The 16,285-nt window shown below is 40.3% G+C and overlaps 2 protein-coding genes across 16 annotated transcripts; both read right to left on the reverse strand.

Annotated features, from left to right (window-relative positions):
* Window positions 1–268: 268 nt before the first annotated feature.
* Window positions 269–8,498, reverse strand: LOC133883733 (uncharacterized). 13 transcript variants are annotated; one of them, XM_062323149.1, is made up of 13 exons: window positions 4,347–7,178; window positions 3,566–3,718; window positions 3,176–3,449; window positions 2,983–3,085; window positions 2,751–2,812; window positions 2,586–2,667; window positions 2,341–2,473; window positions 2,042–2,193; window positions 1,892–1,955; window positions 1,298–1,352; window positions 1,134–1,204; window positions 753–833; window positions 269–627 (listed from the first exon to the last, which is right to left on the reverse strand). In XM_062323149.1, the coding sequence occupies exons 1-12, from the start codon at window positions 5,073–5,075 to the stop codon at window positions 789–791; spliced, it is 1,923 nt and encodes a 640-aa protein (XP_062179133.1). In that variant the 5' UTR covers window positions 5,076–7,178; the 3' UTR covers window positions 269–627; window positions 753–788. The 13 variants fall into 13 exon arrangements, 2 of the variants coding, with proteins under 2 accessions (XP_062179133.1, XP_062179132.1); XM_062323148.1 differs by having other exon boundaries at window positions 1,134–1,209; window positions 4,347–7,177; XR_009902962.1 differs by having other exon boundaries at window positions 753–1,206; window positions 1,873–1,955; window positions 4,347–7,176.
* A 1,131-nt stretch (window positions 8,499–9,629) lies between these two features.
* LOC133883734 (signal recognition particle 19 kDa protein-like) lies at window positions 9,630–16,008 on the reverse strand. Of its 3 annotated transcripts, none has more exons than XR_009902966.1 (8): window positions 15,592–15,735; window positions 15,370–15,494; window positions 14,014–14,784; window positions 13,155–13,231; window positions 12,978–13,054; window positions 12,795–12,872; window positions 12,490–12,568; window positions 9,630–11,364 (listed from the first exon to the last, which is right to left on the reverse strand). XR_009902966.1 is itself a non-coding variant. In XM_062323150.1 (3 exons), the coding sequence occupies exons 1-3, from the start codon at window positions 15,938–15,940 to the stop codon at window positions 15,375–15,377; spliced, it is 381 nt and encodes a 126-aa protein (XP_062179134.1). In that variant the 5' UTR covers window positions 15,941–16,008; the 3' UTR covers window positions 14,798–15,374. The 3 variants fall into 3 exon arrangements, 1 of the variants encoding a protein (XP_062179134.1); XR_009902967.1 differs by lacking the exon at window positions 9,630–11,364 and adding an exon at window positions 11,468–11,943; XM_062323150.1 differs by lacking the exons at window positions 9,630–11,364; window positions 12,490–12,568; window positions 12,795–12,872; ... (1 more) ...; window positions 13,155–13,231; window positions 14,014–14,784 and adding an exon at window positions 15,893–16,008 and having other exon boundaries at window positions 14,798–15,494; window positions 15,592–15,804.
* Between the last annotated feature and the right edge of the window lie 277 nt (window positions 16,009–16,285).

The following is a 16,285-nucleotide window of genomic DNA, read 5'->3' on the forward strand; positions in this document are numbered from 1 at the left end:
TCAATGTGGGAGTAGTTTAGGGTCATAAGTAGGAAGATTTAATTTTGATGTTTAGTAGTATAGACTATGCTAGTGTAGGAGTTTGTTATCAGGGAGTGATGAGTGAGGCGTGGTGTTACTTCCTAGGTGGTGTGCAGTATTGTACAGTGTACATATAAGTTTGGCTGCTGTAACAGTAGGGCCAATCATGAATTTAGTTATGAGGTTAGCATATGTGTGTAACAGTGAACGACATTGTATAAGAACAAACAGGTTTGGAGGCATCGTATAATATGCTTATCTAACAGAATATTTGCAATAGTAAGGGGATCCTGTACATTACATATGCAAGGTTTGCTAGGCGATGTTAGTGACTGCTGGCAAAAGGTAATCTTATCCTATTGGGGGGGGGGGGTGTTCAGTTCTAGCTCATTGGTGATATTAGAGGTTCAAAAAGCACCGGTAGCTTAGTATTATATACAGGTAGCGATAGGAGCAAGTATCTAAAGATGGCACTGGACAAAATAGTTTGGTGATGGGCTTGTCAAGGCAGGTTCAAAAGCATACACAAAAAAAAAAAGTTGCTTCCTTCCGTGGCAAAAGTCAGGTAGTCCATTTCAGTCAAAGTGTTGTAGTGTTGTTGATGAACTGCAAATAAAGGAGATAGTAACAGTTAGTTGCTTCCATTGTCATGTTTTTTCCTCTAGTATTGCTTCAAAAAATGTCAGAACCTGTAATAGTGTATTATGCTTGATGTAGATTGAGTGACTAACCTTCATCACATTCTTCCTTGGGAATGGATGGTCACCTCAGGCATCCTTTTGTTTGAACGTGCGATGTGGTGGCAAGGAATCCTGTATAGATACAGAAGGAACAAATTTGCATTGGTAGTATTGGTCTTAGCTATAGTTAGTAGCATAGGTATTTCAACACTGGAGAAACCTTTATGTGTAGCTCTTTGGCTGTCAGTTAAGGTGATGATTCGTATGCTTTTGTATAGGTGTAGTTCTTATTGTTTTTTTTTTCAATCATTGTTCTTTTGTATATGTGAATTCGCATAAATAGAAATAGGTGCACAGGCTTTTTTCCCCGTTTCGGTAAGATGAAGTTGATGCATGAATGACTAACTATTTAATAAGAGGTTTTATACTTGCCTTTGTGGAATCTGTGGTTTCTTCAAATAGCCTTTTGCATGTGGTAGGCTGCTTGGAGCTATCAGCAGTAGCTCTGCTTGTAATGTGAAGAAATATGTAGTCAAATATGGAGTGCACCGGGGGAAAAAGTATCAATTTGTTTTTTATTGTGGTTGGATACTTACAGTAGGTCGGTTTTTTGGATGCAGCTTCATCATGACTCAGGGCAGAGGGAGGTGCCTGGGAAATAAATTTGATACAATAGTGTATTATTATGTGAATGAGAAACTTGATATTGATTTGTATTAGCAAATGAATTGTAAAGAAGGGCACAAGATTACGTTGTCTGGTAGTATGCTTGCAGTGGCTGGTTTCTAAGTTTTTGGTAGTGTGGTAGCTGTAGTGGACTTTGTTGCAGATGGAGGAGTAGCAGCAGATGGAGCGGTACAGGGATCGACATGGTAAGTATCTGGGTGGATTCTTACTTGGGAGATTGATGTGTGTTGGTAAGTGTCTGACTGAACTGACATCTGATGGTGTGGTGGTTCTTTGTATTGGTTGGCTTTTATTTGTGGTAGTGTGTGTTGCCTTCCATAAGCGGTGATGATGGAGTTTATTTGGTATGATTTCTCAGGGCTGTAGTAGCTTTGGTTTATCAGGATGATTAGAAATGTGAATTTCAAAGAAATTATGGCTACAATGTCCGGTGGTGTCTCATTTGCAAATCGTGTGGCTCTCAGAACTTGCTGTACAGGTTTACCTACTATGCAGCGGCCTACCTCGCCGAAAGCAACCATTTCAGCTTCGGCGGTTCCATCACTTGTAATGAAACACAGTTTATACCTGCAGTGTATAAAAGATAGAAGTAGCGGTGAGTGTAATTTTGGCGAAACAAGGAATGGCACAAATCAGTGGAGAGCGGCGATTACTTGAAGCGATAACCCGTGCAGGAGCATGCATTACATTTATATCCAATGCCATCTGGGACACAAGCTCTGCTGCATCTATTGCATGATGGAAACCACCATGCTGTGTTTGGGCTCAAACGGGTTATAGTCACGGTGCAGCGATAACCTCCCTCCTACATTGAAGTTTGTTCAGTTGCTAGCACACAACAATTTTAGTATTGGAAAACAACAATTATTGTAGTGGATAAACGAATTGATATTATTGTGTAAAGAACAATCAATGAAATAAATTGCGATAGTACTATATGTGTTTTCCTTACCGGGAAATCATATGGGTTCATTGCTTCTAAGTCCTTCAGTTGTTTGTCTTCAAGTTCAATTGGTTTTTGAAGGTGTGTTCCTTCTTGTGTGGAGACAGTAGTGTGTTTAATGATAAGATGTTGCTTTTGAGTACTGTAAATAGATGTTAGTATATAAACATGAAGTGATGGCTGTATGATCTATGCCATGAGAGGTAATTAGGTAATATCATGGAGTCTTGTATAATCGTGTGAGTATTACATACATGCGGTAAAATGGTTCAGCTTCTGGAATAGCAGGATTAAAGTACCAGTGACATGCTGTGTTTCCACTCAGGTATTCTTGGCCTATCACAGTGAAATAATTCGCATAGATGATGTATATTTGTTAAGCAAGAGTGTATGTCTATTATAAGTGAAGCTATGTTTACCTCTGAAAGCTTTCATCAGGCTGCCAACAACGAGGATCACAATTGGTGTAGGTTGTTCGTTGCTGTAAATGTCATCAATGGTAAACTGTTTTGCCCGTTGTCCCCACAATGTTAGTTTGATCTCAACATTGGTGTATACAAATAGAACAATTTTTATGTAATTTTAATGATCTGATGCATATTAAGGTAGTGTAAAACTAGCATCAGTGTTTTTAGTGGATTAGTTTCTTACTTTAGATCTTTCAGGATGACATATTTGCTTAATGTTGGATTTGCCTGATTTGGGAGCTGAACTAAGGCTATGTCGGAAACTCCGGTGATGATGCCAATAACATCTGCAGTTCAAAGTATATTCTATTATGGAAGCATGTTATTGAACAACAGGTATTCTAAGTTATCAGCTAATGATTAGCAATAGTACTGACCTAAGAAATATTTGTTCTCACTAGCATGCTGAGATAGATCAGTGAAAGGTGTTAATCTGTAAACATATCTAGGGAATGCTTCTGGTGGATCTCTTGCTGGTGTTATCTTTGTATAGCAAGTAAATTCAATCATATAAGGTGCATTAACTAGCCTGTAGAGAGATCTAGCGTTGGAAACTCTAAAGCGGCTCACAACATAGATGCCACCTTCTTGAATCAAAGGATCTTTAGCTTCTATTTCAGAGCTTGGTATTTCACCATACATAGCATTCCCCTGCCATCAAAATGTCAGTGTTAGGGCTATATATTGTTAAGCTACTATTTTAGACTTTTGTATGCAATCTGAATAATAATTATATATGTGATTTGAGTAAAGAAATATGGCTGGACTTTTTCATCGACAAGGACAAGATCAATATGTGTTATTGGGCCATCATCAGTGCCACCGCGATACTCCCACTTGCGTGAGACGCGGGCACAAATTGTCCAGTGCTTGGCTTTCGGGTGTAATGTGGGAAGTAGGTGGAAAGGCATTTTGTAAACCTGCAAATACATCAGTAGGAAATTGTGAGTTTATAACAATGGAGATGTACTTATGATGAGTATGTATAAATTATATGAAGGGAAGGAAATAACAAATGTGGATACAGGCTGCCAACTTGCTGATAGTTACTAAAGCATAAGTTCAGAAAATTGTGAGTCTATAACAGTGGTACTTATGATGAGTATGCATAAATTATATGCTGGTAGGGAAACAATAGGTATGGATAGAGGCTACTAACTTGCTGATAGTTGCTGAAGTATAGCTTTAGTATCTGTGTGATTATATACAATCATATTTATAGTGCACTGCATTATAGAATAGTATAGCATAGTATAATGTATTTATAGGGAGCAATGTATTGAGAATGCAACATTATAGTAACAGCTAACATTATTTATTACATTGACATTATAGATTGTTTGTGTGCAACAGCTTTTTTATCGCTGGCTAGATGTAGGGAGAATGGACAATAGGACTTCTTTGTAAACTATATTACGTGTTGTATCAGTACATTTACCACTGTCATCTTCTATTAGTATCTTCAGACCATGTTTGGAAGTAACACGAGAAACTGCAATGTATAGTTGCCCATGGCTAAAAACTGATTTTTTTTAAGTAGATGCCTACCTTATCCAGTGTTTGACCTTGGCTCTTGTTAATGGTCATGCCATAGCATACCTTTATAGGGAATTGACGTCGCTCTAGCATAAAGGGCAGCTTGTTGTTTTTGAGTATCAAACAGATGCGAGGTATAAATACGTTGTGCCCTGCATGTGTGTCAGTTATTATTTGTGATTCAATAATCATATCACCCATGACTGTAATTATTAAACGTGTTCCGTTGCATAAGCCACTCGACTGATTCAAATTGAGGACCAACATTATTGGAAGTCCTTTTTTAAGGATCAATTTATGTTGCGGGAAGTTGTTTCCATTTAGCGAATTCAAAAATTCAATTGGATATAAGAGGTCATATGAATCATGATTATTCTGCGCTTTGGATATTCTATCGCAACTTAGGTATTCTTTGTGATTACCAGGAATAAGAGATACTATATATGAATTGATTTGATCAGCTAGCTCATTAGTTGGTGTTAGTATAGCTCTTGTGCCAAGGTATTCAATATCAGAGAATTTGTTCTGTAAATCTGGGCATATAGCGTTAACCAAGCAGGAAATTTTATCATTGTCAGTCATAAGAAGTAGCTCATGAGGTATTTTTATCCATGTAGGTTCTAATTCACCTTCCTGTGCTGTTGCTTGTAACTTGCCTTCACCTAAATTTAATACCCATGTACTAAATTCAGCTATTTCTTGTTGAGTATGTGCATCTAAATTTGGAGAAGATAGTCTCATGTTTTTGTTCAATGTTAGAATCGTGACGTTGTTCCAAAGATGCGAGTTCTTATGATCTGTGCTCTATTACCACCTTCAATGACAGGAAGGATTTGCCTCACATCACCTCATAGAACAATTACTTTGCCACCAAAAGGAGTTTGTTTTGCATGTGGTGATTGAACTGATAATAAATCACGAAATGTTCTATCCAGTGTCTCAAATGCTAATCTGTGTGTCATGAGGGCTTCATCCCAAATGACTAACGATGTTGCTTCAATAAGTTCAGCAAGCATGGTGCCACACTTGATGTCACATACAGTAGCATCATCTATGTCACAAGGGATTTTGAATCGAGAATGGGCTGTCCTTCCGTCTGGTAATAACAAGGATGCAACACCAGAAGAGGCCACTATAATGACAATTTTGTTCTGCGCACATAAGTACATCACTATAGCATTCCATAAATAAGTTTTACAGTATCTCCATAACCAGAAACAAAGAAGAAGCCAGGATTATTATTTAGAACTGTGTTTGTTATGCAATCAAAAGCTTGGCGTTGTTCGTTATTAAGATTTGATACTAAGTGTTCAGATTTAAGCAAGAGATCTTTAGTGTCATATGATAGTTCTTCATCAATATATCGGTTTGTATATACTGTATGAGCAATTGCTCTTTGTGGTAAGTTATAGTCTCTCATCCTGACTCCATTTTTTGCAAATAGTGTGGAAAGTTCATCAAGCAAGTAGTCTTTTAGTTGGCTTTGAGGCAGTTGATAATTTGGATTACCAATAGTTTCTCTAAATCTATATTGAATGTCATCAGCTAACGCTTGTTAGACTTTTTCGAAGAATGTATATTCATCGTTAACTTCACAAAAGAGAAGCATTGTTACAAATAATTGCCTAAGTTGTGTAGAAGTAGCCCAAGTTGCCCTTTCATCAAAAGCGTTATACCATTCTTGATCATCACCAAGGAGGCCACGAGCACTACACGCTTCTTTAAATGTTGCGTATGTAACGTCATTGTATGTTTTAATCTCATCATAGTTTTGTGCGCCTTTAACGATCATTAGTAACATTCTAAGGTAATATCGTTCGCCAATAGTTGGGTGGACATAGTATAGCCGACCTATTTTTGTTCCTGTTTTCATGGGCTTCCATACCCTTGATGTTTCGTCCCAGCGTCATTTTGAAGGGAACTCACAATATGTTAACTCTTTTGCCTCAAGATATGTTCGATTGGCTACAAACCACTCAGTCAACATAGTTTTACGTAGGAATTCTACGGAAATGATGGCAGCTAGATTAGCATCGGCATTATATGTTATATTATTTTTGTTTGGTAAGTGTACAGGGAGTCTCTCTACAGGCGGAAAATGTCTATGAATATCAAATCCGAATACGCGCCAACATGCGTCCTATTCACAGATGTAGCGACAGTCTAAATATTCTTTGACCTCATTTATTGTTTGAGTTTCAATGTCATATGGTGCATCGTGGCCATTTTTTAATCTTTCGATATAGACTTTGCTACAATGTGGCCCTTTTGTTACATACTTAAATAAGTATTTGATAAAAACACCTTTATTACACCATTCTACATTGATGTGTGCCTGGAACTTTTAAAGCAAATGCATATTATAGGGGACTATCTATCGGTTATTGAGCTTTGTGTTTCCTTTTTGGATATATCTGTTGTTATCAGATCTTTTGTATATTGCAAAGCCAGTTTCATCTACAGTGGTTTCAGCGTGAAAATGTTTGGGATATCCTTTTGAGCATTTGCCATTTTTCATGCAGGGGCTATATGGGTGGTTTTCACCGCATGGGCCGTGTGTCATGTGTTCAGCTACTAATACATATCCTAGAGGATCATTTTTTGGGTTAGGGATTTCTGCACTTATGTACGAATCAATGTATGTCGGTGTTGGTTGTGATGTGTCATGAGTAACCCACACAATTATGTGTGCATGAGGGAGGCCACGTTTTTGGAATTCGACAGTATGTAGGACTAACAAGGGGAAGAGTAATTTGGTGAAGTGGGGAAAAAAGAGAGACCAAAGTAAGTATTGATGTATTCAAAATAAACATGGTATAGCTTCTGAAACACGCTTGCATGATAAATAGTGACGCATACCTGCATCAATAGGGCCAAGGACCACCCCATTTTTCATGTCTGCTAAAAGCTCCTCGAGCTTCATATTGTATGCTCGCACAACCATATCAGCTCTATCTGTGGATTTTTGGCCTGTTTCAAAAACCAATGCTTCGGAGATTTCTGGTCATTTGGAATCACATGTACATGTTATAAAGAAATCTGGCGGTCCATATACTCTACATATTGTTATTCCATCATGATAATTTTGTATCATGTAACGTCTTCCGCCTGTGTGTGAAGCTGGCAACACAGTTTTCCCTATATGATTACCATCTACGCATCCGCGACTTACAGCATCGACTATACCTTGTAAGTTCTCTATTCTAAGTTTAGCTTGATTTTTAAGTATGAATGAAAGCCTCATTTCATCTATGCAAGCACGAGCATCAACTTTAGCTTGGCTAGATAATGCACCATTACATAAATATGGATTTGGTTGGTTTTTTTTATAACGGAACATATAGCGGAAATAGTCTTGCATTGTTATCGTTGTTCGTTTTTTTTTTGTCACGCGGGTTCATATCACTATAGGGGATTCCAACTTGATAACCACGTTCACCATATGGAAAAAGAAGAGGGTACTGAAGCGCCATGAAAGCAGGGTGCAAAGCGGATATTTGGTGTAGTTGTCCGCAATGTGTTTGTATTACTATGTCTCGCTTGAATGTATCCAATGTGAAGTCTCCAACAATTAGCATAGCATGCTGATCAATTGTAGGTAAATTATATTGTACTGGGTCACCTTCTCTTGCTCCTATGATTCTAATAATGAATTCTTCATTGGCATCATGTTGAAGTCTATCTTTTGCAAGTCTAAATTTCTTCACAAATAGGTTATGCTCGTCAAGCATATGTATTATCTCTTGTATTATCTCTGTGTCTAAGGGATCAGTAGGCCTCTCGTCTGATTTCAATGCATGTAATCTATTTCTAACTTCATTTGCAGTATCATATATGTATAGTTGTATGAATTTAGGAGGATCACCATCATGTGGGAGCAGAGACCCAATACGGTGGTGGATTTGGCCATTAATTTTGAAAACAGGAGGACCTCAATCATCATTTATACCATGGTCTATCTTTGCTCCCATAGATGTAAAAGCAAATAAGCAATTATACTGGTGTATATTTTTTATAAACTTTTTTGAACGAGCATCACCATCATATTTAACTAAGCCAGCTAGAGGTTCAGGTCATTTTCTAAAAGGCGGTATACGGATTTTGCCTCCCCTGCAACAAGAATTATAGATGATTCTGCCGTTTCTTATGGATGATTCAGATTTAACTCTTACCTCAAGCCAAAATATAGCATGGCAATATCTACATTCGTAATCAGGTGACCCGAAGTAGGAACGTTGGGGATATGAGGCTGTAGAATAAGATGTTGCAACCACATTATGTGCCGTTCGCAACATCATAAAGAAGGTTGTCAGTAACCAGAGAGGGAAAAGTAATGTATTAATCAGTTGGGAAAATTGCTATGTATTAATCAGTTGGGAAAATTGCAAACAAATATGATTGGTGTTGCACTTTTAAAAAAAAAAAAATAATACTAATCTAAAATAGTGTACTATGCTATGGAGCTGTAGATTAGACTGATGAGATAAGCTAGGTGTATGGTGCCGTTCGTAACATCATAAAGAAGGTTGTCAGTAACCAGGCAGGGAAAAGTGAAATTATGTATTAATTAGTTGGGAAAGTTGCAAACAAATATGATTAGTGTTGTACTTTTTTTTTGAAAAAAGTAATACTAATCCAAAATAGTGTACTGTGTTATGGAATTGTAGATTAGGCTGATGAGATAAGGTAGCTGCACATACCTTTTAGTGCATCGATGTAATCTTGATCAAAGTGGCCACATCCTAGTAATATCCTATTATCGTTTAACAAGATAAAATAATGTAGTATGAATAATGATTTAGATAGAGGATATTTATATAAGCATTGATACAGGTCCTTGAGAAAGCTTAATGCTGTTACGAGGTTGCACTAACCATTTGTTAGGGCTAATCTTTGTTGATTTAGTAATCTCCGACGCTTACGACGGCAATCGGCCGGGCTCGCAACTAAAGGTGAGTGTTGTGCACCACCACCTGCGACATCACCTAGGATCAACACGAACTATTTGCAGTAAGGTTTCTTGCGAGTCATTTTTTTTTTAAAAAAAAAGTCTAAAGTGACATGGTGGGCAAACATACTTTGATGTGTGCTGGTCCCCTCCTTAGGTTGTGCGTGGTGCCTACATAAGGATGCTGCTCATATCACAATAGCATGTAAAAGTACACGAAGAAAGTATTTAATTTTGTAACTGTCTCTTAAACGCAAAAAGATGGGAATAGTAGCAAAGGGAAGTTACGTGACCATACATGATGAGAGGTCACTGTAGTGGTGACTTTGCATCGTATGTAGCTGTATTGGTCATTGTCGAACGAGGGCGGAGGGGAGGGGAGGTGAATAAGAAAAGTTTTATCAATAATAATGGGAAACTTAGTAACAATGGAAAGAGCCCATGATGTCATTGAAGTAGACATGAGGGAAGTGAGTAAATAATAGCGAGTGTTAGTTTTTTACAATAATAGGAACAGTAGTCCATATTTATTTATGATCATGTAGTTGACATTCACTAAACCATAGAGTAACATGTAACAAAGTGTTTCCACAATAGAAGGAAGCGTAATAGCGAGTGTTTGTTTTTTACAATAATAGGAACATTAGTCCATATTTATTTATGATCATGTAGTTGACATTCACTAAACCATAGAGTAACATATAACAAAGTGTTTGCACAATAGAAGGAAGCGATCAAGATACAACAAACTCTAACAGAGATGTACTCAAGTGGAAATTGTTGAAATATATGCCATAAGTTGAGCATGTATATTATTCCAATCATATAATTGCAATAACAGGAAAGAGAGCTATCTATACACATGGTAGAACAAATGAACATCTGTAAAAAAGACAGTAGAAATACCTATCATGTGCATCTTAAACATCTGGATTTCAGAATATAGCATATGAGCAAGTACTCCAAAGTATGACAGCACATATGTAAAGGAAGAATTTGTTGCTCTCAGATTTAAGTCAAACAATTGGCCCCAAGACTTAGAAGTCTTGCTCCCTAATTGTTCTATTGATCTCATCAATGATTGGGCTATTATTAAGATCTCAAGTAGTAATTAGAGCTTTGACAACTAATCAATTTCAAGCACTGGACAGTGAGATTAGAGTAACAGAGGGTCTGTAAACCGAATTTTCTATGTCACTGCTGTTCTCACATGTATACAGAAATTAAACATGTATATATACAATGACCAAATATTCAGTAAAGTAACATAAGCCTTCTCTGAACATATGTAATTACAGGTTCAGAACTGAAGCAAAAGAGACCACGGTCACTGAACAGAAAGTGCACAATCTGAATACCATAGGTATTCAGAACAGGATCACATTCAGTACCGAACAACTCAAAAGTCCAGTGCAGCACAAGTCTAAAAACTATTGTACTCAGCTAATAGCCCAATCTTAGATCATTCATAATCATCACAGAGCATAGTGCTGACCAGAAGGAGGAGGAGAGGATACTCACAGTGAAATTCGACCAAAATCGAAAAGAAGGGAGGCTAGGCACGACTCGTAAGCCGCTGTCCCAGAAAACCTAGCACCCGCCGTTGCCGGCGACGTGAAGGAGATCGGAGATACAAAGCCAACAGCTCTGCAATCGGCACGAGCTGGCGAGCCTAAGCGATGCAGCTCCGGATTCCAACAGGAGGAGCACCGTCAGCAGTCACCACCGAGCGCGAAGCACTCGGTCCAGCAAGCAACAGCCAACCCAAGAACAGAGAGATGCAAGTCACTACCTTCTTTTCCTTTCTACCTCTTTTCCCCCATAGTTTTGAGAGGAAATCAGCCCCAATCTTATATGAGAGACTCACCTGGCTCCCATTCTCGGATGAGCGCTGCTCTCCCTCAAAAACCGGCCTCAATCAACTCCCTCTCTCCTCATCTCGCACGCCTCGGATAGAAGCGTCGCCCAGGAGATTCGGAAGCCCCCAACAGAAGCCGCCGCCGCACTCTCCAGAGAGAGCACGGGGTGGGCAGAGCCCTCTCTGGAGATAAACGGAGCCGGCAGGCCATGGGCCGAGTTGGTCTTTGGACCGGCAGAAAGAAACAAGAAGCAGGGAAATAAAAAGCCCAAAGGCAATTTCCAACAGGAAAATCCAAAAAGTGACAACAGAAATTAAACAAGCAAGTTTAGTGATGCAATTTCTTTTACGAAATTGTGACATTGCGCCTCTAGTTCATCGCTATATCGCAAGTCATTATTCCTAACAATGACAGCCATATCCACTAAACGCACAGCTCTAGCAGCCATGGCAAGGGCAAAACGAGCTATTTTTCTGTGGAGCACTAATCCCTGGTAATTATAATCAACTACAAGGAAACCATACATGGCCTGCAGATATGCAACCGCTTGAAGGGCAGCCTGATCATAAGCAGACATGCATCCTGTTTGGCCGCATGACCAAAAAAAATGTTAGCGCGGGGCATTTTGTGCGTCTACCAAGGGCAATTCTATTTCTACCCCACAAAGGACACTCCCATCATCAGTGACTTCATAAAGCAGTGAAGCGTATGGTAGCCGACATTTAGCTGCAACAGCTTGCAACAACGAAACATATGATGCTCCAATGGCGAACATATAGGCTGATCAGTTTATTTTGTTTGCCTATAAAGGAAAAAGAGTAAAAGTAAAGGGAAAATAAAGAGTGTTTTTTTAAAATGTGGGAAAGGCCAGAATATGGGGCAAAGAGGAAATAAAAGAAAACAAAGGGGGAAAAAAGATAAATACCAGTGTTAGCTGTTATAATATGTATAGCAATGCAATATAACATAGTGTATTCTAAATAATTGGTACTTTTACGCATGGCAAGCCAGAGGGAATAACACAATTAGTACCATGCGTGTAATATATCTGTGTTATACCTACCAGTGAATGTTTAAAAGGCATAGCAGGCATAAACCAACGCCAATTGTCATAGTATGAGTAGCAATGTAATATAACAAAGAGAATTCCTAATGATCAGTAATTTTATGCGCGGCATGCCAAAGGGGATGAGACAATTAGTAGCATGCGCGCAATATCCTCGCATTGCAGGAACGAACGAATACTTAAACCGAATCAACACGAATAACAGCAGGCGTAATTCATTCACATTGTAGATATCGATGAATATTCAAAGAATGTCAACGGGAAGGGAAACATGAATCTTACTGAAGAGGTGATGTAAACTGCACAAGAAACCCCTCACTGATTAAGCAATGACACGAGCCAGGAAAGCACTCAATATTTCCTGTAATGATAGAAAAGGAAAATATTGAACGATTAAAGCAATAGCCTCATATTGATAGAAACAGTAGCGCTGCACTGATATAATGAACAGACGAAGGAGGTGTATTCTTTCTTTCATTTAAAAAATTAGGGACCCAACACAAAGGGAAGCAACTGTAATCCGCTCACATTGTAGCCACCAATGAATCATTAAAGGGCACCAAGAGGAAGAGAAACGATTATCTTACCGAAATGGTGATGTAGACCCCGCAGGCCACTTTTTCGCTGATTGCACAATGCCACAAGCTAGGGAAGTGCTCAATAAGCTGTAATGAGAATAGCCAAAAATAGTAAATGTCTAGATTCACCCATATCGCAACTACGAATGAATCACTGAAGGGCATCAACAGCAAGAGAAATGTATATCTCACCCAAATGCTGATGTAGACCCCAGAGGCTACCTGTCGCCGTTTGGACAATGCCACGAGTGACGAAAGCACTCAATAAGCTATAATTAGAACAGCGAAAAAATATGAAACATCTAAAAAAGTAGCCTCACACCGATACAATTAGCAGGCAAAGAAGGTGACTCCTTTTTTCCCCCTTACCTGGAGGAGGGGGGGAGCGAAGCGAAACCAGGACACTGATGGAATGTTCAAGAGAGTGCCCTGTAGCTGGTCCTTGGCTGCAACAAATAGAATCATATCAATAAATGATATATCAAGATGCATCATTTTTTTTTCTTCTCTTCCTCCCTCTATGCGCAGACGAACAAGAGGAATTAGCCAAGGGGCAGGAAGGGGCGAGGTGAAGCAAGGGAAGCCACATCCCGGTAGGGCATCGATTGTATCACCGAACACTCAAGCAATGGAGAACCATCAGTATACACTCCAGCAAAGCAGGTTCTTGAAATGAAGCAGGAAGCAACCACAGATCCGAGTAGTAAATAGTAACCACGACGTCCTAGCAACCCGCATACGCACAACAGCTGCATCTGGGGAGAGCGAAAGGTGGCCACAAAAGAACAAATCCAGCCAAACAACGAAAGTGACAGCCCAAGCAGAAAAGACACAGGTAGGGAGCCAAAAAGAGATAAAAAGCGCATGGTGCCGATCTGATTCTCAGCGAAAGTGACCTTCGCAACCCGCAAATAAAAACCTTAGGAGGTCAAAGCCAATGACGTAGATCAGGCAATGGGTGGTCAAAAAGACCACGAAAGCGATTATCCAAACAAGGACCATAGGAGGTCAAGGCGGAAAAAGAGCAAGAAGAAGTAAGTACTGCCGGCCTCATCCCTAGCTAATAGAAAACAAATATCAGTCCCTTTTTTCTCTTGGAGGGGCCAGCACCCAGCTAACCATCGAGCTAAGGAAGGCACCGATGCAAAGAAACTCCACTAGACATGCAATCGAACCAAGAGGCTAAAATTATTTGGCGGAACAAAGCAGCGCGAGGTGGAAAGCTCACCATTCAGAGACGACGCAGGCGGAAGAAGTGGAATGAGCACAGACGTTCCTCCTCCTCTTTTCCTCCGCCCTTACCTCAAGCACGCTCAGACATTACTGCGGGGCCCACGGTGGACAGCGCGCCGAACCCGGGGGAAGAGACGCGTGGGCGCGACGGGAACCTTCCCGGTTCATCGCCCGCGCAGCGCCAGCTGGGGAGGCAGGGAATATTCCCGGAGCTGGATGTAATCACAGCGCAGCCGCATGATCGGAAATCAGATGGACACAAACATTTCCGCTATCGTGGCCACATCGGCTGGGCAGATACCCCAGCTACTTTAATATACACTAATATCCATCAAACAAGGAAAGGAAAAACCATGAATACACATGGGCCTTTACCACGGTTAGTTACAGTCCAATAGCCAATCGAAAGCCCAATACAAGGCCTAGCAACCTATAAAAGCCCCTTCCCTCCGTGCCCTAACAGCAGCACCCATTCGCAAATAGCAGCCGCCGCCCATCCACTCTCATGCGCAGCACCTTTGCCTCTCAGCAGCAGCAGCTGCTGCCTGCCTCCCATCGCCTCCAGTCCACAGCATCCTCCCGCACCTCCGCTTCCATCCGCAGCAGCCCCTCCGGTCCCATCCGCAGCAGCCCTAGCGAGCGACGGTGGAATCGAATGGGAGATGGCAGAATCAAGCGGGCGATTGCAAGGGCGTAAGGCCCTCTCCAACAGGATCTGCAAATTTGAGGATTCTAGTGTTACAGTACTTTGCGGGGTACTGTAGCACTAGAAATTCGTCTCCAACAGAGTCTGTATTCAGTGATACATTACTGCTACAGTGTTAGGGATAGGGGATGCTGTAATAGTGATAGGGGATGCTGTAATAGTATTTTGAGGATGAAAATTTAAGGTAGTTGTTGGAGATGGTCTAAGGCGACGGGCCGACGCCTTGCCCATAATGTGACCCCAGTACGCCTAGGCGCCGCCATAAAAGCCATGTGTACTGGTGTGTATCTTACTAATATAACACTCTGATGAAGGCTGTAATATGCTGAGAGTTATCTGTTATTTATTTCAGAAGAGCCTGGCTTCTTGCTATCAATTTAGGGTTAGCCTGATCCCTGCTATTCTAGTTTCAAAAAGGAAGTGATTCAGAATCTCAGCTTTAAATTAAGCTATCTGTCGGGCCGGTCTTCCAGGAGAACAACACTTATCTTTTAGTTTCCACTACATATTTTCATCTTCAGATTGAAGTTCTTTCTAACAAATTAGAGCGCTAACTTCAACTATAACCCAGCATCTGTGTACAAGCCTTGTTCCTTCCTAGATGTGATATGTGATCAAAACATGTACTATGTGGTAAGTGGCTACCAGGATTAGATCAGTAATTCAGCACTTGTTTTAATCGCAGGATTGACCAGGGAGCCATCATCCTTCTTGAGCTGCACCCTGACCCTCCCCACCTGGAAGAAATCTCGAGGGTACGTCTTATCCAACTACACATAGCAACCAATCCATACGTTAACACCCCTGACATGTACAGATCGAAGCACGAAGGGCAAAATTTTCAGAAGAAAGAATCAAGACGGATACCTCGATGGCGTGAGGGATCTTGAGATAGGAGCAGCAGTCGGCGATCTCGATGCAGGTAGGGTCGGGGCAGGCCTTGCCGGCGGCTATGCGGCGGCCCTCGGCGACCGTCTTCTTGGAGTTGAGGTACACCACTAGATGATGTTCAACTTCTTGATGCTGCTCCTCAGGTCGCCTCCGCCATCCATTTGCGCTGCGCAGATCCTGGTCCAAGAACTGCAGAGAAAGCAGAGCGCACGAGGTTAGAGCGGGTTCGCGCTGGACGATGGACCAATCTGCTGCTTGGACTAGGGCTAGAGGTTACCTGGATGAAGATTGGAGATCTGGTGGGTGTGACTGTTGACGACCCCATTCATCTGGGAATTAACTTCTTTTTTTTCCACTCTTACGGACGGCGCATTCCAAAACGCTACACTCCTGTTGCCGTCCGTTGAATACCATAAGGTACTGTTTATATGCTCTATGCTCTATGCTCTATGCTCTATGAACAGTACTCGATAGAAAAAATATTATTAAAAAATATGTTGATTTTTTTACCTACTCTATAATTTATAAGCACCTCGTGTTAATCAGATTCATCTAAAAATATTGTATAAAATTCAAACTAAAATTCTCTAATAGTGTTACTTTTGTAACTTTTATTAATTTTTAAGGCCTCATAAAATTCTTTAAAATTTTGAGAAAATTTATTAATATT

This window comes from Phragmites australis, chromosome 10 (assembly GCF_958298935.1).
Source record: "Phragmites australis chromosome 10, lpPhrAust1.1, whole genome shotgun sequence".
In the NCBI taxonomy this organism is placed as follows: domain Eukaryota; kingdom Viridiplantae; phylum Streptophyta; class Magnoliopsida; order Poales; family Poaceae; genus Phragmites; species Phragmites australis.